Here is a 21,428-nt window from a genome sequence, read left to right as displayed (position 1 = left end):
CTCTATATACATCAATGATGTCGCTCTTGCTGCTGGTGACTCTCTGATCCACCTCTATGCAGACGACACCATTCTGTATACATCTGGCCCTTCTTTGGATGCTGTGTTAACAAACCTCCAAACGAGCTTCAATGCCATTCATTCAACAGTCCTTCAGTAGCCTCCAACTGCTTTTAAATGCTAGTTAAACTAAACGCATGCTCTTCAACCGATTGCTGCCTGCACCCGCCGGCCCTCCTAGCATCACTACTCTGGACGGTTCTTAGAATATGACTTAGAATATGTGGACAACTACAAATACCTAGGTGTCTGGTTAGACTGTAAATTCTCCTTCCGGACTTAAGCATCTCCAATCCAAAATTAAATTGAGAATTGGCTTCCTATTTTGCAAAAAAGCCTCCTTCACTCATGCTGCCAAACATACCCTCGCAAAACTGACTATGCTACCGATACTTGACTTCGGCGATGTCATTTAGAAAATAGCTTCCAACTCTCTACTCAGCAAATTGGATGAAGTCTATCATAGTGCCACCCGTTTTGTTACCAAAGCCCCATATACTACCCACCACTGCGACCTGTAAGCTCTCATTCACTGGCACACAGGTCAGAACACACAGAACATTGCCTGTTTATTTTTACTACTCTTTCATATACAGTTGAAGTCGGAGGTTTACATACACCTTAGCCAAATACATTTAAACTTATTTTTTCACAATTCCTGACATTTAATCCTTAGTAGAAATTCCCTGTTTTAGGTCAGTTAGGATCACCACTTTATTTTCAGAATGTGAACTGTCAGAATAATAGTAGAGAGAATGATTTATTTCAGCTTTTATTTCCTTCATCACATTCCCAGTGGGTCAGAAGTTTACATACACTCAATTAGTATTTGGTAGCATTGCCTTTAAATTTGTTTAACTTGGGTCAAATTTGTTGTTAGCCTTCCACAAGCTTCTCACTATAAGTTGGGTGAATTTTGGCCCATTCCTTCTGACAGAGCTGGTGTAACTGAGTCAGGTTTGTAGGCCTCCTTGCTCGCACATGCTTTTTCCAGTTCTGCCCAGATATTTTCTATAAGATTGAGGTCAGGGCGTTGTGATGGCCACTCCAATACCTTGACTTTGTTGTCCTTAAGCCATTTTGCCACAACTTTGGAACTATGCTTGGGGTCATTATCCATTTGGAAGACCCATTTGCGATCAAGCTTCAACTTCCTGACTGATGTCTTGAGATGTTGCTTCAATATATCCACATAATCTTCTGTCTTCATGATGCCATCTATTTTGTGAAGTGCACCAGGCCCCCCTGCAGCAAAGCATCCCCACATCATGATGCTGCCACACCCGAGCTTCACGGTTGGGATGGTGTTCTTCGGCTTGCAAGCCACCCCCTTTTCCTCCAAACATAACAATGGTCATTATGTCTAAACAGTTGTATTTTTGATTCATCACACCAGAGGACATTTCTCCAAAAAGTACGATCTTTGTCCTCATGTGCAGTTGTAAACCGTAGTCTGGCTTGTTTATGGCGGTTTTGGAGCAGTGGCTTCTTCCTTGCTGAGGGGCCTTTCACGTTATGTTGATATAGGACTGGTTTTACTGTTGATATAGATACTTTTGAACCTGTTTCCTCCACAATCTTCACAAGATGCTGTTGAGGAGGAAGATGCTGTTGTTCTGGGATTGATTTGCACTTTTCGCACCAATGTACGTTCATCTCTAGGCGACAGAACATGTCTCCTTCCTGAGCGGTATGACGGCTGCGTGGTCCCATGGTGTTTATACTTGCGTACTATTGCTTGTACAGATGAACGTGGTACCTTCAGGCGTTTAGAAATTGCTCCCAAGGATGAACCAGACTTGGGGAAGTCTACAAATTTGTTTCTGAGATCTTGGTTGATTTCTTTTGATTTTCCCATGATGTCAAGCAAAAAGGCATTGTGTTTGAAGGTAGGCTTTGTAATACATCCACAGGTGCACCTCCAATTGACTCAAATTATGTCAATTAGCCTATCAGAAGCTTCTAAAGCCATGACGTAATTTAAGGAATTTTCCAAGCTGTTTAAAGGCACAGTCAACTTAGTGTATGAAAACTTCGGACCCACTGGAATTGTGATACATTATTATAAGTGAAATAATCTGTCTGTAAACAATTTTTGGAAAAACGACTTGTGTCATGCACAAAGTAGATATCGTAATCAACTTGCCAAAACTGTAGTTTGTTAACAAGAAATTTATGGAGTGTTTGAAAAATGAGTTTTAATATATACTGTATATATACAGTTGAAGTCAGAAGATTTCATACACTGAGGTTGGAGTCATTAAAACTCATTTTTTCAACCACTCCACAAATTGCAGTTCAAGAAAGAGTTAAGGAAATATTTACCAAATAAACTAAAGTAAAAAATAATTAAAAGCAACACAATTAAACAACAATAACAAGGCTATATACAGGGTGTACCGGTACCGAGTTAATGTGCAGGGGTACAGGTTAGTTGAGGTAATTTGTACATGTAGGTAGGGGTGAAGTGACTATGCATAGATAATAAACAGCAAGTAGCATCAATGTACAAAACAAATGGAGGGGGTTGTCAATGTAAATAGTCCGGTGGCCATTTGATTGATTGTTCAGCAGTCTTATGGCTTGGGAGTAGAAGCTGTTAAGGAGCCTTTTTAGTCCTAGGCTTGGTGCTCCGATACTGCTTGCCGTGCGGTAGCAGAGAAAACAGTCTATGACTTGGGTGACTGGAGTCTCTGGCCTATTTTTTGTGCTTTCCTCTGACACCGCCTATTATACAGTAGGTACTGGATGGCACGAAGCTTGGCCCAAGTGATGTACTGGGCCGCACGCACTACCCTCTGTAGTGCCTTATGGTCAGATGCCGAGCAGTTGCCATACCAGGCGGGGATGCAACCGGTCAGGGTGCTCTCGGTCAGGATGCTCTCGATGGTGCAGCTGTATAACTTTTTGAGGATCTGGGAACCCATGTCAAATCTTTTCAGTCTCCTGAAGGGGAAAAGGTGTTGTCGTGCCCTCTTCACGACTGTCTTGTTTGTGTTTGGACCATGATAGTTCGTTGGTGATGTGGACACCAAGGAACTCGAAAGTAGTTAGTGTAAGGGGTGGTGGGTCTGTAACAGGGGGGAAATAAAGGGTGGGGGGGCTATAACAATGGTGAGGTATGAGTTTCAGGATAACTTAATGGCATGTCAAATTAAATCAAGCGTTATTTATACATTTCAGACATGGAATGCTTCAAATATTATTATTTTTACTTTAATATTTACTAAATATTTACAAACATAATAGGATAAAAAACTAAAGTATAACAATAAAAACTGAACAACTAAAAAGCACCCTAAGGAAAAGCAAAGCTAAAAAGTTGTGTTTTAAGATCTCTTTGAAATATGCCCCCTCAGGTTCTTTATCAGGCTATTCCAAAGGCTGGGGGCATCATAACTAAAGGCTGCCTCTTGGTCCTAGGCTTTGGGATAGTTAAAAGGTCAGTGCCAGAGGACCTGAGGGACCTACTGGGTACGTAACTTAAAAGCATGTCTGACATGTATTGGGGTGCACAACCGTGGATTGATTTAAAAACCAATAGAAGAATCATAAAATGAATTACAGGCAGCCAGTGCAGAGACCTTAAAACTAGTGTAATGTGTGCTCTCCGTCTGATCTTGATCTGTAGCCGTGCTACAGCATTCTGTATGTTTTGTACTTGGCCAATGGCTTTCTTGGGTAGACCAGACAGGAGAGCATTACATTAGTCAAGCTTGCTTATAACAAAAGCATGGATGAGTCTCTCTGTATAAGCCTGACAGAGAAACAGCCAAACTTTGGCAATGTTCCTCAGGTGGTAAAAAGCTATTTTGGTCACGTTCCTAATGTGTGATTCGAAATTGAGTTCATCATCTAAAATAACAACTGGTGTTTTATCTTTATTGAACATGAATTAAAATGTGCAGCCAGACTCTCTCTCTGTGCTTTGGCTCCAACAATAAGTACCTCAGTCTTGTCTTGATTTAGCTGGAGGAAGTTGTGAGCCATCCCAGTATTTAAATCACTAATACAGTCTTATAATTTATCTGTGGAGTTAAAATCCTGGTGACTAATACAGTCTTGTAATTTATCCATGGAGTTAAAATCCTGGTGACACAGAAATGTAAAGTCTCCGTAGCAGTGAAAATCCATACTGTGCTATCTGATAATGCTGCCAAGGAGTAACATATATAAGCGGAACAGTACCGGACCCGAAATCAAACTTTTGTGGAATGCCACGTTTGTTATGTATTTCCTCTGAGTTATGTTTACCAAGGGTGTCAAAAAGATCTTAACCGGCAAAATAGGTCCTAAACCAATTTAGAACTGGACCGGAGAGGCAAACCCACCTCTCCAGTCTGTCCCGAAGGACATCGTGGTCAACAGTGTTGACTGCAGCACTGAAATCCTAGAGTACAAGGACAGAGAGTTGTTTGGCATCTGTGTTGGCTCTAAGATAATTTACCTCTTTAACTAAGGCTGTCTCTGTGTTGTGGTGGGCTCGAAAACCAAATTGGAATTTGTAAAAAAAAATTAAATACAATTGGCACTTAAAAAAATAATTTAGCTGTTTGAAAACCAGAATTCCAGAACTCCAGAATTTTGATTAAGAATGGAAGGTTGGAGATTGACTTATACAATACCTTGCGCTTCTTCAGATATGCAATTACAAACTGTTTTGAAGAAGATGGTGGGGTTAGGATCGAGAAGGCAGGTAGAAGGCTTAAGTTGTCATATCACTTTCCTGAGCATGTCTGTGTCAACCAGGCGAAAATAAATCCATAGTACCTTTGCATGGTAGGCTAGGGCACATATCATCAAACTTCTCATCGGGTCTTGGTTCACTGATAACAAACATTAGGCTGAGTATCTTATTTTTTTAAATATGCAGCAAACTCATCACATTTAGATGTGGACGACAGTTCACGGGGTAGGATTTATCAGGCCATCAATGGTCGAAAAGAGCACTCAAATGATTTTGATTATTAGCGATCAAGTTAGAAAAATGAGACCGTCTGGCATTTCTAATTGCCTTGTTATATATGCCAAGTTGCTCTCTCAGATTATCATAATGGACAACTGCAACTCTGCCTTTCTGCAATTTCTCTTTAATTTATTAGCTTCCTCCCTCATCCAAGGGGATGTGTTCTTTTTCAACATTCCTGGAGCTATGGCATCAATGGTTGCCCTTAATTTGCTATCAACTAAATCTTCACAAGAAGGAGACAGAATAGGTGACAGAGTATTGTTCATACACTCAATATAAGCAGCGCTACAGTCTGAAGACAGCCATGTTTCAGTGAGAAGGTCGTTAAAATCTATGTTAGTGACGATGGTGTCAATTTGGAGTAGTTGGCCAGAACCGTGGGCAGGAGAGAGTTGATGTCATGGACACCAGCTCCTGGGTGACAGTGGAGCTTGGTCGGTCCGCAGAGAGTAGACAGGCAAAAATCTCCCACCATCGAGCTGCCCACAATGGTATCTCAGGCTGGACACATTGCCAGTCAGAATTTCTAGACTCCACCGAGTGTTGTTAACACACCATGGTTCCCCTTATCCAACAGTCAGAGGAGAAACAAGCTTTTGAGGTTTCAGAGATACAGTACATGACCAAAAGTATGTGGACACCTGCTCGTCGAACATCTAATGGGCATTAATATGGAGTTGGTCCCCCCTTTGCTGCTATAACTCCACTCTTCTGAGAAGGCTTTCAACTAAATGTTCAAACATTTCTGCTGGGATTTAATTCCATTCAGCCACAAAAGCATTTGTGAGGTTGGGCACTGATGTTGGATGATTAGGCCTGGCTCGCAGTTGCCGTTCCAATTCATCCAAAAGCTGTTCGATGCAGTTGAGGTCATGGCTCTGTGCAGGGCAGTCAAGATCTTCCACACCGATCTCGTTAAACCATTTCGGTATGGACCTAACATTTTTGCATGGGGGCATTGTCATGCTGAAACAAGAAACTGTTGCCACAAAGTTGGAAGCATAGATTCAGCTAGAATGTCATTGTATGCTGTAGCGTTAAGTTTTCCCTTCACTAGAACTAAGGAGCATAGCCCGATCTATGAAAAACAGCCCAGACCATTATTCCTCTTCCACCAAACTTTAAAGTTGGCACTATGCATTGGGGCAGGTAGCGTTCTCCTGGCATTCACCAAACCCATATTCTTCCGTCGGGCTGCCAGATGGTGAAGCGTGATTCATCCCTCTAGAGAACACGTTTTCACTGCTCCAGAGTCCAATGGGGGCAAGCTTTACACCACTCCAGCTGACGCTTGGCATTCCACATACTGATCTTAGGCTTGTGTGCGGCTGCTCGGCCATGGAAACCCATTTCATGGACCTCCCGACAAACAGTTCTTGTGCTGACGTTGCTTCCAGAGGCAATTTGGAACTCGTAGAGAATGTTGCAACCGACGCAACACGCTTCAGCACTCGGCCGTCCAGTTCTCTGAGCTTCTGTGGCCTACCACTTTGCGGCTGAGCTGTTGTTGCTCCTAGACATTCCCACTTCACAATAACAGCACTTACAGTTTACCGGGGCACTTGTTGGAAAGGTGGCATCCTATGACGGTGCCACATTGAAAGTCACTGAGCTTTTCACTAAGGCCACTCTACTGCCAATGTTTGTCTATGGAGATTGCATGGCTGTGTGTTCGATTTATACACCTTATATACACTCTATAATACCCGATTCCACTAATTTGAGGGGATCCACATACTTTTGTATATATAGTGTAAAACATCTAAGTTCTTACGACTGGCTTGGAACTGACTAGTCTTCAAAGGTGCAAGGATAAGTAGGAGTCTGAAACTAGGCTATTGGGTCCAGTGTCTGTGCTGTTTGCGGTGTTGCCAATATAGTGACTTTGACGCTATATTCATCAAATTTTCAGACCCATCCAGAGACTTTTATTAGTAAAAGAGCTACTATTTTTCAGGCTGCCTTTGGGGAGTTTTGACATCAAGGGTTTCTATGGTTTTGATAGAATTTAGTGACTTTAGTGAATTTAGTGACCCACACAGTTCTGCAGCAAACGAGAGTGCGAGAAGTCTGTGCAACAGAACTCACTTATTTTTTTGAAAGAAGCTAATTATCCTCTGTGGCCAAATGTTGCTTTAGTAGCCTACTTTAAATAATGTAATGTATTTGTGTAGACAGGAGTAGGCTAATTAGGCTATATACTGTAGATTGGCTGCTACCTAGCTCCTGTTTTTCCAACATTAAACAGAGGAAACTCTCCAAAGACTGGGTCTTGTGAGAGCTGGCTTTCTGTATGAGTAACTTTCACATCAGAGGAGGAACTAGCAGCAATCACATGTGTACTGGTTCCAATCTCAGGTATGAACTGGTGCCTGCTCTCCAAGCACTGCAGAGCACAGTAGTCTCCTATGCCTGGGTCCTATGAGAGCTGACATTCTGTGTGAGTAAGTTTGCCAGTATGGGAGAGAGTACTAGCAATCTGAGGGCCCACCCAGGGGTACAGACCAGTCCCTTATATGCCCACCACTCCACTGCTCCAAAGTGTCTCTGCTGTTCAGAATGCCCCCCCCCCCCCCCCCCCCCCCCCCTCCCAGTCTCATCTCTACCCCATTCTCCTCTGGTGGGTTGTGTGCTAACAGAGTGTACAGAGAAAGAAGGGAGCAAGATAACGAAAAATAGAAAGGGAGAGATGGAGAAAGAGAGGTATAACGACAGAGAGATAGATAGAGGGAGAGAGAGAGAGTTCTCTGGTGTCTCATTATGGTGGGAAATGTGAGGGTCCAGATCCAAGAGCATTGATGAAGGACTTTGTGGAGGAGGCTTCTGAGAACCAACAAAGACGGCTTTAGTTTCACTGGCGGAATGCATTTGCATAGCTTAGAAGCCAAAGCGTCTGAACCAAGCCTCATGAAAAGAAACCCCAGGAATCACAGGGACTTCAATGGCAACGCAAGAGGGAAAGAAGAGGTGGGGACTTTGCTTCTATTGCCTCTGTGGAGCAATGGAGAGACATTATCAAGAGCATCTCAGAGCTCCCAATGCAATTGTCTGTCAGAGACTGTGATGCAAACTGAAGGTGTCGTCTCCAGATGAAGATACTACTTACACTTTAACTCACAGCTACAGTTTCATCATATCATACGGAGACATGGTCCTCAAAACAAGAAGAAAACAAGACTTGTTCCTCTCCCTTATTTCATGTTATCATTTAGACAAGTAGTCACTGACCAGTCGATCTCGCCAGACATTCCTAGTCGATCACCAAACATTTCTGTAGAAAAGCCAACGTCTTGTGCTGTTGGCAGTAGATGCACTTGATTCAGAAGCCCTCACACCGGATAGGCAAAGTGTTCCCATTTTGAACCATTTCATTTGTCTGAAGGGACAAACTCCGCCTACCCGGTGGACCAGGAGAGCTGTGGCTAAATCAATTACACTTACTGTGCTGGCCAATCAGCTCAAATCACTGTTCCTACAGCTTCCACGACGGAAACACCGTACACCTGGTGAGTGTCAGCATGCACTGCGCCCGACCCGCCACAGGAGTCGCTAGAGAGAGATGGGAGATGGACATCCCGGCCTGAAAAAAACCCTTCCCTAACCCGGACGACGCTTGGCCAATTGTGCGCCACCTCATGGGTCTCCCAGTTCTGGCCGGATGCAACACAGCCCTGGATGAAACCCGGGTCTGTAGTGACGCCTCAAACACTACAATGTAGTTCCTTAAACCGCTGCGTCACTCGGGAGGCTGTTCAACACTTTTACAAATCATAAAACGTGCTTCTCCCTACTTTCACTCGAGTTGCAGCTACAATGAATGAGTAGCCAAGTGTATTTTTATTATTATTATTAGCAAATCGTATTTTAATATCGAGGAATATTTAACTTTCTCTGGTCGTAACAACACAAATTTGTGCATGAGGCGAAAATAATGCGACGCAACTCGCGTTTCACCATTAGGTGGAAGAGAGTGTCCCCTCTCTCTGGTCAGTCTCACTGGAGGAAAGGAGCTGAGCTGGTAAAAGGTGGACCCTCTGCTAATCTCCCCCTCCCTCCACTCAGACTGACCATCAGTTCAGTAAAATAAAAAGAGCCAATTATTAGCAAATGACTTCAATTTATGCTCAGCTGTGCCTTGCACATGATACAACTGTCTGTCAGCCAGCCAACATTATAAACTGGGTGGTTTGAGCCCTGCAAACCGTAGTTTATCAGCACTATTTCGTTTTCAACATTATCAAATCACCTATGATTAGTCTAATACAGTGACAACTAAAAGTGTTTTGTCCAATCAATGTAAGCTCTTTGTCATGTTTCTGTCCATGGTGGACCGTGGACCGTCGCAGGAGGTTCCGGACTGTGGACCGTCGCAGGAGGTTCCAGACTGTGGAACGTTGCAGGAAGCTCTGGACTGGGAACTGTCGCCGGAAGCTCTGGACTGGGAACCGTCGCCGGAAGCTCTGGACTGTGAATGCGCACTGGAGGCCTAGTGCTTGGAGCCGGTACAGGTGGCACCAGACTGGTGACACGCACTTCCTGGCGAGTGCTGGGAGAAGGCACAGGACGTACCAGACTGGGGAGGCGCACTGGAATCCAGATGTATGGAGTCGAAACAGGTTTTACCAGACTGCTAACCGGATCCTCTGGTCGAATGTTGAGCAGAACACACTTGCACAACATCTCTCTCCTCTCTCTCTCTCCCAACTTCTCCATCGCCTCGCTGACGGTCTCTGGCTCTTCAGGGAGAGTGCGGGGAGCTGGCACAGGACGTACCGGACTGGGGACACGCACTTCAGGACGAGTGTGCTGCAGCATTCTCATCACTACCACCTCTCTCCGGAATCTTTCATCAAATTCCTCCTCCGACTACCACACAGGCTCTGGCACTCTCCGCTGTTTGATCGCCAGCTCCATGTGCCTATCCCCCCAAAAGAATCTTAGGGCTTCTTTGGCAGCGGACTGATGACACGCTCCTCATGGCGCACAGGACGTACCGGGCTAAGGAGGTGCACTGGAGATCTGGTGCGTGGAGCCGTCACATATGATGCTGGACTGATGACCCGCTCTTTAGCACGCTGCGCTGCCACAGACTCCTAGCCAACTCCATTCTCCGGTATCCTTCCTCACACTCCCATGCGGGCTCTGGCACTCTCTGGGTCGACTGACCACTTCTCTATCGCCTGCTCTATCGCCTGCTCCTCTGGCTCTTCCCGCGGCTCAGCCAGCGACCCCTTGTGCTCCCCCCCAAAAATAAATCTTGGGGTTGTCCTTGGGCTTTCTGTGGACGCGAACCCTGGTGTAGTTGCTGTCCTCCATTATTACCTTCCGTCTGCAGCCAAGGAAGGGTCTCGCATCCACCCATCACTTCTTCCCATGTCCAAAACGTATTTATCTCGTGGATACGCTGCTTGGTCCTCTTTTGGTGGGATATTCTGTCACGGCTGTGGTAAGAACGGGACCAAGGCGCAGCAGATGTTAAGTTCCACATATTTAATTCAAAGAGAAACTTAAACAAAACAAAATATATCAATAAATGAACAACTAAACGTGACTACCTGGTGCACATGCACAAAAACAAAACAATATCCCAAAAAACACAGGTGGGAGAAATAGCTACTTAAATATGATCCCCAATTAGAGACAACGATTACCAGCTGCCTCTAATTGGGAATCATACAAAACACTAACATAGAAAATATAAACTAGAACACAACATATAAATTATAAACTAGAATACCCCGTAGTCACGCCCTGACCTACTACACCATAGAGAAACAAGGGCTCTCTATGGTCAGTGCGTGACAGTACCCACCCCCCAAAGGTGCGGACTCCGGTGGCAAAACTGAGTGAGCAGAGGGAGCACTGAGTGAGCAGAGCTTTAACCTTATGAAAACCCAATTCTCTCATTTGGAATATAAAATTACATTAAATATTTTCACAAATAGTGTCATATTTAAACATTTAAATTGCACAACAATTCCATGTGAATCTGATAACTATAATGTGTAGACTTTCCAAGATACAGTTTATGTCATCCTATCATTAATAAGAATGTCTCAGACGCCAACTGCTCTTGCATCATATTCATTAAGTACCAATGCATATTTTCAAATGGTTGGATTACCGAAATATGGTTCCGTTCCCCCCACCTTTTGATGTTCCCAGACTCTATATGTTTAACAAAGGCTTTTCAAGAGTCCTTCTGTAGAGTCAAGAAAGAGGAAAGGGAGAAAGGTATTTATGGGGGTCATAAACTTCCCCCACTCAGGCCAACTTCATGACACTAGCTAGCAGTGGTGGAAAACTACTCAATTGTCATACTTGAGTAAAAGTAGTCATTTTCTGTTAAGGTGACTCAAGTAAAAGTAAAAGTCACACAGAAAAATGTTACTTGAGTAAAAGTCTAAAAGTATTTGGTTTTAAATATCGTTAAGTATCAAAAGTAAATGTAATTGCAAAAAATATACTTAAGTATCAAAAGTAAAAGTACATTTCAAATTGCTTATATTAAGTAAACCAGGCAGCACAATTTTCTTATCGTAAAATGTTTACGGATAGCCAGGGGCACACTCTAACACCCAGACTTACTTTGTGACTCACCACCTGGATTCGGTCTTATGTAGCAAAATGTGACATGGTGTTTTTTACATTATATAAAAGTAGAGACTCAGAAAACAAAATGGTATATCATACAATGCATTTGAGGAACAATGGGAAAGTAATTCTGCTTTGAAAGTTGATCAACTTGCAAACTCACTTTGAGAAAATCACCTTTCAATGTTTTGCTATCTAGTTAAGAGCTCTTCTTTGTCTAAACCCATTCAGCATCGTTCACACCCTCACCCTAAGCTTTAGCCCCACCCATCTCGTTTCGCTCTGGTAGAGCACACTTGACTATCTGGCCGATGATTTGTTTACCTCTGGATAACATAAAAACAGCCTAACCAGCTCTGCTGGCAACAATTTCATTACACTTTTTTTGCAGCTGTTTACCGGCCATATTCAATGGGTGTTGTACACACGTCATGTAACGTTAGCGAATGAGCCAGCCAGTCAACGATAACTAGTTAAACGATAAACAGTGCCAACAATGCCACAGTGCTGGGAGCTAACCAACCATGTCCAATGTTATCTAGCTAACATTAGGCTCTAACTAGAACAGTACACAGCTCTGGGAAACGATTAACATCAGCTAGGGAGCCAGCCAGCTAACATTAGCTTGAAAGGAAACCACTTTCTGTCAAAATGAGAACGTGTAATATCTGAAAATGTATTGTTAGCTAGCTAACGCAATACTATCTTACCTGTATACATCATCGTGCATGGACGCGTCTCCCTGACAGGAATGCCATGCCACGGTTGCCCTTAGTTTAAAGATGAAATCCAGAGACAGGTGTTTCCTCCATCTCTTTAGCTATCATACTCTAATTCCACTGATTTCAAAACTTGATCCTCCAGAAAGTGGAGCCACACTTATGTAGCTCCACTACAAAATAACAAAAAAATAAAAGCCGTGTTCGACAGGATTACCAACACAGACTGACCAGCTTCTATGGCAGACCAATCCAAACTCCTTTCTCGACATGTCCAGCCCAGTCATTTTCTCAGGCAATCATGGCTAGTGCGAAGGTTGATAACTTTTTCTGTGGCTTAACCAACAAGGCTCGTAATTTAACAATTGTATTTGTATTTTTGATGGCATACACGTTTGTTATTAAGGCACATGAAAGTTCACATGTTCAAGAAGGCATTTCTGCCAAAAAACACATTTTGATAAAAAATGTTTTTTTACGTTCAAATGGCTCTCCTGTTAAGTTGTGACTTGCGACATATACCTACTTTCCTGAATCTGGTCACATTTACAAACGATGCATTTGTGTTTAGTGAGTCCACCAGATCAGAGGCAGTAGGGATGATCTCTTGATAAGTGTGTGAATTGGACCATTTTCCTGTCCTGCTAAGCATTCAAAATCTAACGAGTAATTTTGGGAAAGTATTTTTACTTAAGTAGTTTACACCACTGCTAGCTAGCCACCTGGGGACAACACCACAACCAGGTGCAACAACTCAAGTTTTTTTCTGTTAATGACAGTTGGCTTTTAAATGTGATTGGTGTGAAGCCAAATCAAAACTGGCTTCCTTTGACCCTTTTTGGGGGGCACTAGGATCATTCACAGTTGAGCTCACTCAGTTTAGCTCCAAGCTGATTGGCTATTTTTTATTTATATTTAACCTTTATTTAACTAGTTTTTTTTAAATTAATTTTATTTGGGAAGCATGGCTTACCTTGGCATCCATGAATACACACCAGTGGTGGTATATTGGCCATATACCAAACCTCTTCGGGCCTTATTGCTTAAATCTACTCTAACGGTCAAAGGTTTTATAACACCTACTCATTCAAGGGTTTTTATATATTTTTATTATTTTCTACATTGCAGAATAATAGTGAAGACATCAAAACTATGAAATAACACATATGGAATCATGTACTACCAAAAAAGTGTTAAACAAATCAAAATACATTTTAGTTTTGAGATTCTTCAAATAGCTTCCCTTTGCCTTGATGACAGCTTTGCACACTCTTGGGATTCTCTCAACCAGTAGTGTACTGCATACACATAAACCAAGTGTAAATAAATGGTTAACAGCACGAGTAGTTTTAGAACAGGCCCACAACATGGTTTTGAATGTAGAATTCTGTACCTGCGATCCGCTGTAGGAAGATAAAAATGCTGCTCTGGTTATATGGGTCAGATATTTTGACGTGGCTGGGCTAGAAGCAAGACGTTTTCTCTGAAGTAATGGTGCAATGGCTGCACTCACTTTTTTTTCTTCTATAGGGCATTCTGAAAGAACGGCTCAGTGAAGGCGACTCATTACAACAATTATCATCTGGGAGATTTTATTCCTAGGTGCACATTGCTCCCAAAATAACGGAATCAACTTGACCGCACTTTAGAGCCCTGGTGATGGCACAATAGCTAAATACACTTACAAGGACTTGTGTGTGAAATGTGGTGCCTCTATCACAAAATCCACGATTCCCCTCAAATTTGACGCTGGTCTAATAAGAATGAAACTGACGAGGGGGGGTGGGGGGTGGGGGGGGGGGGGGCAGATGTTACAGCAGTAGTACTTGTAGTATAGTGTCTTTTTAGACCTCTGTGGCCTGCAGCCTTGAAGCTCTGACCAGCTTTAATCAGCCCTCAATAATGATTCTGGCAGAGTCATTTAATCATATCCGACTGCTACAAGATCATATCGACCCCGAAACAGAGTCGGACTGACATCTAAAACGGCAACAGAATACTACAGTGAATAGAATGATGTGTACAGTATTACCTAAAGCGTCATGTTCATGTGTTGCACCATGCATTTTGTTAAACTGGTACAGCATGTGAATATATGTGATGGAACAGAGAATATTATATATTAATACAAACATAGAAATTGGTAACAAGCCAAGATGTCTTGTATCATCTTAGATAATCATCCTACTAATTTTTGGCATTCCTCACTTGTGTCCGTTTAGCATCATTATGATGTATTATGATGCCATGCATGCTTCCCATATACTTCCTATTCCTAAACAATTAAATGTTGCATATTGTCATTTAGCATCCATTGAATATAAATGTTGACTTTGAACCCTGGAAAAAACCCTCCCAATTCAACCCATTTCTCTGGAGCCATCCCCATTCTGTATGTACTGTATATTGTATACTGATTTGAACATGTACAGCATATTTCAGCAGAGGCTCCTTCCGACATAATCATGCATGGTCTCACATCACATGAAGTCTTTGCCACAAGCTACTGCTCTGATGCGGTCACGCAGGGCATGCACATGTACATGTTGTCTTATTATAAGCTTAAGAGGGAGGGGGGGTAGGGGGTTAAGAGCCTTTAGTGGTCTTAGTCCTTTTGGATCTTCCTAAAAAGCCACCAATAATATTTTCTCTCTCTCTCACTCTCTCTGTCACACTTTCTCTCACTTTCTCTTGAAGGCATGTGATTTCTCATTACCGAATGGGGGATGTCAATATAAATGAGCCCATCAACTCTGCCCCTACACATAGAAAGCCACTGAACCACAAGCCCTAGCAGACAGATGTGTAGAAAGGCCTGGGAAGACGGATAAGACAGAGGGACGGGGGTGAGATCTGGTTGGTCAGCACCCCCTTTCTGCTCCTCTTTCCTTTCTCTGAAAGAGACAAGACAACAAACAATTTCATCTGTTCTTCTCTCTCTTTCTTCAACCGAGGGCTGCTGTTCAGTGCTGACGCCAATTAGCAGGCCTGTAGTTTTAAGCAGGAAGTCTCCCTATGCACCGTGAGGAGCATTACGGGACATGATTTATTTAATGAGTGCCTGTTGATGTACATATGCTATGAGGCAATAGCTTTGATATGGTATGCATTGTATTAATTCTGATGGTAAGAAAGAGAACACTTGTGTATCTCTGGGATTAGGTAATTGGCCTTATGGCATATTGACAGTGTTATACCTTGAATAGTGAATAGGCCGTTCTACTGTATTATGGCTTCACAATCAATCGAATTCACATCGATAGCGCAATATTGACATGTGTAATATCCATTTCACAAGAGATTCCTATCGCATGCAATATTTTGAAATGACAGTCAGCCGCATGTGACGTTTTCATAGTTTACTCTGTTTTTTTTCTCCTCTTTCGGCTGCTTCACACACACACACACACACACACACGCACACACACACGCACACACACACGCACACACACACACACACAAACTACGCCCCCTCACTCAAGCTTCGCAGTTCCTCCACCTCGCTGTTAGATCCACTTTAAACTCCTTACACTCGTGGGAATTGGCCTATATGGATAGGCTAAATATTAATGTTTCTTACAAAAGAAATATGGAAAGCATATGCATAACTATGGTAGTAATTTAAAGGGAACAGTTTGAAGATTATGGGAAAATGATTAGACTAAAACTGAGGACATAACAGTTCACCTGACAAGACTGAATCGAAACATTACACTGTTGACTATATGTGCATTTTACATTAACTGTACTTTTTTGTGTGACGTTTGTTGATAACAAAATCTGAAAAGACTCTGGATACGTTCAGTAACATGATAAGAATATTTGTGGAAAACTTGGTGTAGGTGCAACATAAAACAAAACAAAATGACAAGGGTTTGAAAGAAAGGTCTAACTGGTGTACACAGTGTACACAGTTCCCAAGTCATTTCAATGCACTTTTTTGACTGTAAGAAGTCTTCAACTATGTTTTTTTAATTTTTTTTAGCTCTCCTAGATTTGCTGTTGAGGAACTAGAGCAAGCACACTTGTAGTAGTTTTGGTTTGGAATACAGCCCTACGTCCCTGCCTTCACATAATTACTGTTGTTGTTTAAGCGATCCAAAAATGGTATTTTATAAAAGTAAGCATCATTTGAAAGCAACTCCTTGTCATGCACGGTGCTCAAGTTTAGAACGTCTGCCAGTCAAAACCCATACAGAGCTGTGAAGCTTTGACGTCATGTATAGCATGCTACTGCACATCCACTGCATTCCAACTGAGGCGCTTATCAGTGTCCAAATCTGCCATTTTCAACCCGCAGAAATTGTCCATTTGCACAGAAGCTTATTCCTCTAAAATGTTGTGCACACATTTTTTACTTCCCTGTTAGTGAGCATTTCTCCTTTGCCAAGATAATCCATCCACCTGACATGTGTTGCATATCAAGACGCTGATTAAACAGCATGATGATTACACAGGTGTACCTTGTGCTGGGGACAATAAAAGGCCACTCTAGAATGTGCAGTTTTGTCACACAACACAATACCACAGATGTCATTTTTTTTTTGAGGGAATGTGTAATTGGCATGCTGACTACAGGAATGTCCACCAGAGCTGTTGCCAGAGAATGGATTGTTAATTTCTCTACCATGAGCCGCCTCCAATGTCATTTTAGAGAATTTGGCAGTACATCCAACCGGCCTCACAACTGCAGACCACGTATATCCATGCCAGCCCAGGACCTCCACAATCGGCTTCTTTAGGGATCAGTTGAGACCAGCCACTCGGACAGCTGCTGAAACTGTGGGTTTGCACAACCAAAGAATTTCTGCACAAACTGTCAGGAACCGTCTCAGAGAAGCTCATATATGTGCTCGTCATCCTCACCAGGGTCTTAACCTGACTGCAGTTTGGAGTCGTAACCGATTTCAGTGGGCAAATGCACAGCTATTGAAGAGGAGTGGGACAGAATTCCATGGGCCACAATCAACAGCCTGATAAACTCTGTGCGAAGGAGATGTGCCGCGCTGCAAAAGGCAAATGGAGGTCACACCAGACACTGACTGCTTTTCTGATCCACGACCCTACTTTTCTTTTTATTTAAGGTATCTCTATTTACAGTCTTGTGAAATCAATAGATTTGGGTCTAATGCATTTATTTCAATTGACTGATTTCCTTATATGAACTGTAACTCAGTCAAATCTTTGAAATCGTTGCATGTTAAAGTTCATTTTTTTGTTCAGTGTAGATTTTTTTGCCCATGTCGTGCAGCCCTATGTAATGTCTGGTTAAAACACATGTGCAAATGTGACAAGAAAAGAAGCCAATATGACCAACCCTGGCAGCGTGTGGGATACTGCCATGCATTTCATAGCGGAGCGCAAGAGAATCGTATGTACAAGCATAATGCATCTCACTAAATATATATATATGTGAACAACTGAATAATGTTGTGTTGCTGTGACTGTGAACAAAGCCCATTGAAGTGGTCCTTCTTGCATGTTTATTTCAACGTCATAACCCTCTATCAACAGGTGTGTCCTGCCTCCGTTCCAGTTAGCTAACCTCTCAATCCCCCTTCTAGCACCATAGGCAATGGATGAAACAAAATCTATGGAATGGTACCAAAATATCAGTAATATGCCAGCTTGGCACTGCATCGCCATAATATTATTATACCATCACCCGTTTCTACTTGAACCCCTATAGTCTGCAGCTTCCTCATTGGTCAACAGCAGTAGTAATATACAATGCACTCGTAGCATTGACCATATGATGGCATATCACAGTTTCACGGGACACCCCCGCAAGGTTATATTCTACACATTATGCCGTGAGGCCTTGGAGGGGCTGCTTGGAAATGTCATGTGTTACATCCCCATCAGCAGTCTCTATTGAACCCCTTAGTTTGACCGACCCTCACTGGCTCTGGATAATCCCACTAGTACATAGCATGCCTGCTTGGTACTAAAGCATCACCACCAGCATCGGCAGTCTTAAACTCTGGATCTGACCGGAGCTTTCTCTCTGGTCTACAATCTTCTCTCAGGTCATTGCCACTAGTAGCAACAGCTGTAGGTCAGTGCTGTCTGTCCCCGTGTATCCAGATCGGAGGTGAGGTGGCTCCACTGGCTCCTATGATTCATATGATTACCGCAGAGCAGTGAGAGCACCACTGCTTTCAACACACATGCTTATTCAGCCAAGGGAGCATCAGTCTGTGCCACTGTTTGCACACTCCTGTCCAACTGGGCAAAAGCTGGTTGAATCAACTTGTTTCCACGTCATTTAAACCAAAAAACGCTATGTGAATCAACATGGAAGACTGATTTTGGATTTCCAAAAATTAATCTATGTAAGGGGATTTTGTCTCTTTTTGACCCAACTTTTCACCTAAATCGAATGACAGTGAAATGTTTAGTTGATTTCATGTTAGTTGACAACTCAAACAAATGTAGATAAAAACTAGAAGTTGAACTGATGTGTGTGTGTGTGTGTGTGTGTGTGTGTGTGTGTGTGTGTGTGTGTGTGTGTGTGTGTGTGTGTGTGTGTGTGTGTGTGTGTGTGTGTGTGTGTGTGTGTGTGTGTGTGTGTGAGAGAGAGAGAGAAGGAGAGATAGATAGATAGACACTGCTCATACATTTTTTGAATACCATTCATGTTGGTGAATACCAAAAGTTTATACATAACAGCACTCGCTCACTGATGACTGTTAGGAGACGCATAACGAAATAATGTGACGGTCACATTGTCTGAATCTACAAACGTAAAACATTATACTTAATAGGTTAAGATACATAGACGGCCCTTAATATGCACCCACATCGACACTAACAACGGAGGGACTTAATCGACTGTGAATGATAATCAATATTTAGACGAATAATTTGTGAAGGATTTGATCGGAATTATACCGTTTGTGATATATTCTCTGTTCAATAACCTGGCGCGGGTCACTCACCAGTCTATAAAATGTAATTCAACTCCCCGTGCAACATCAGCACTATATGATTCTAAGGAGAAAGCATCGGAGGGTATGTGTAAATAGGCTATGTTGCCAGGTAGATAGTACGGTTGCAATTATTTTACAAGGTCATGATCACGTTTGTTGCAACCCGTGGGAGGATAAAGCACACTTACCGTACACTCCTTGGCAACGGATGCCCTCCAGAGACAGCGTCAGGAGCCCCAAAACAGAAATTATTAGGTCCATCCTTTACGTTAATCTCAACATTTCCAGCACTCAAAGGCGAGAAGTCCTTTCCGGGGCGAGGAAGGAGGTTGGCGAGGCGGAACTCGCGTGCATAGATAGATCACCGAACACCGCTGCCGCTCCAATCCGGGTGCTGATTAATTTATGTTCTGAATGCGTTGCGCCTTGAATTTATGAACACAGAAGGCAAAAAGGTGCGTTTTCACTTCAGTACACTGTCAAAATAAATCTAGGGCTGACGAATTCACTTGAAAAAGCGGTGTTCTGCTCGTAGTCAATGGATGTCTTGGCGGTTCTGTAGAAAACAGAGAGCCAGGGAAGAGAGACAGAGTAGATCAGAATAGTACGCCCTAGCCTATAGTCAGTCAGTGATGATAGTGGACGAACTAGGCTGTTTCAGGTAGGTGGGACCCAAGAATGATGTAGACTATATTCGGTCCTGTCCGTCACGTTAGTGCTGATCTTCTGGGCTCCTCACTGAGGGGTCACACTGATGCTCCTGGCTGCGGAATGGTTGAGAAGATAACCAGGGACATGGCTCCTCAGCGGTTCCAGCGGTTGTCATGTCTTAATCTGGGTCTGTTTAGATAGAATCAATTAACTGCAATTTGAAAAGCGCTACCATTTACATCACAACTATATTCTCTGCAATTTGCTACTCGGGAAAAAACGGTTGGCTGCTGCTACAAGCGGGTGAGTTCTAGAACGGCGATTATCAGCACAGCGCTACATCAGCACTGCATCTCCACGCCGTGCGCGAGTCATCTCCGGTGGGGATGTTGATGTAGAGGGGGGTGAGTCCAGTTTAGGGAGAGGGAGGGGGAAAGAGAGCAGTGCGTGCACCAGATTGCCGGTATGATTCCGGTGTAGAATAAAATGAGAAGCTTCTCGTCGTTTCTCTTCCCACTTTATAGGAAAACGGTATTTTACCGGCTGGATTGGCGGATATGGGGGAGTTGAGCATCAGTCACGCTGCGCAATACGTGCTGCGATGATTCGGAGACGGAGCGGCACTGCAACCGGTCTCTCACTACGTCAAGGAGTGCGTGACTTCCAGCCTTCATCTGTATGGAAGGCTACGCGCAGCGTCAGGCGAGGCGTGTGGGTGAGTGCAGCTGCTGGATTGAGAGAGAGAAAGAGAGGGATTTATTGGAATTCTGTAGAGATAACATATCACTGCAATCAACAGCAAACACCTCGAGATGCCCGGTCATATTCCGACTTGTCTATTCACTTCTCTGTAGACAAGGCGCTTTCGTTGATTGTTATTGTCAGTTGATTGGCAGTAGGCTACAACAGGGCTACTGATGTAACTTTGAATGGGTGTACAGGGGGTCTCATATATGAGATAACTAACTATTCATGTTACAGCACTCTACTTTTCTGCAGGGAGGAAAGGCAGGAGGAGAGGACCACATCCCCAACCACCTGAATGCACATGGGCACACACACACACACACACACACACACACACACACACACACACACACACACACACACACACACACACACACACACACACACCAAAGCAAGTGAAATCATAAACAAAAGTGAAACAAACAATCAGAATGAACAGTAAACATTACACTCAGGAATAGAGGCATTTCAAATGTCATATTATGGCTATGTACAGTATTATAAAGATGTGCAAATAGTTTAAGTACAAAAGGGAAAATAAATAAACAGAAATATGGGTTGTATTTACTTCGTGTTTGTTCTTCACTGGTTGCCCTTTCCTTGAGACAACAGGTTACAAATCAAATAGAATGTTACTGGTCACGCACACATATATAGCAGATGTTATTGCAGGTGTAGCAAAATGCTTGTGTTCCTAGCTCCAACAGTGCAGTAGTATCTAAAAATTCACAATACACACAAATCTCAAAGTAAAAT

General features: G+C 43.0%; 1 protein-coding gene and 1 long non-coding RNA gene across 2 annotated transcripts in view; one reads left to right on the top strand and one right to left on the bottom strand.

Moving 5' to 3' along the window:
- LOC110529233 (MAM domain-containing glycosylphosphatidylinositol anchor protein 2) overlaps positions 1-19,582 on the bottom strand; it is a 364,546-nt gene extending 344,964 nt beyond the window's left edge. The window contains exon 1 of the mRNA XM_036985374.1: positions 19,463-19,582. Coding sequence (XP_036841269.1) covers positions 19,463-19,535 — 73 coding nt within the window. The 5' untranslated portion in view covers positions 19,536-19,582. The remainder of the gene's footprint in view (positions 1-19,462) is intronic.
- Positions 19,583-19,592: 10 nt separating this feature from the next.
- Positions 19,593-21,052, top strand: LOC118965512. Its single transcript, XR_005052865.1, has 2 exons — positions 19,593-19,729; positions 20,450-21,052. It is a non-coding gene; the product is annotated as an uncharacterized LOC118965512 (long non-coding RNA).
- The last annotated feature ends 376 nt before the right edge of the window (positions 21,053-21,428 follow it).

The sequence above is a fragment of the Oncorhynchus mykiss genome, chromosome 8 (assembly GCF_013265735.2).
Source record: "Oncorhynchus mykiss isolate Arlee chromosome 8, USDA_OmykA_1.1, whole genome shotgun sequence".
Lineage (NCBI taxonomy): Eukaryota > Metazoa > Chordata > Actinopteri > Salmoniformes > Salmonidae > Oncorhynchus > Oncorhynchus mykiss.
The sequence above is the reverse complement of the archived record's forward strand: the minus strand, read 5'-3'. Positions and strand labels throughout refer to the sequence as shown.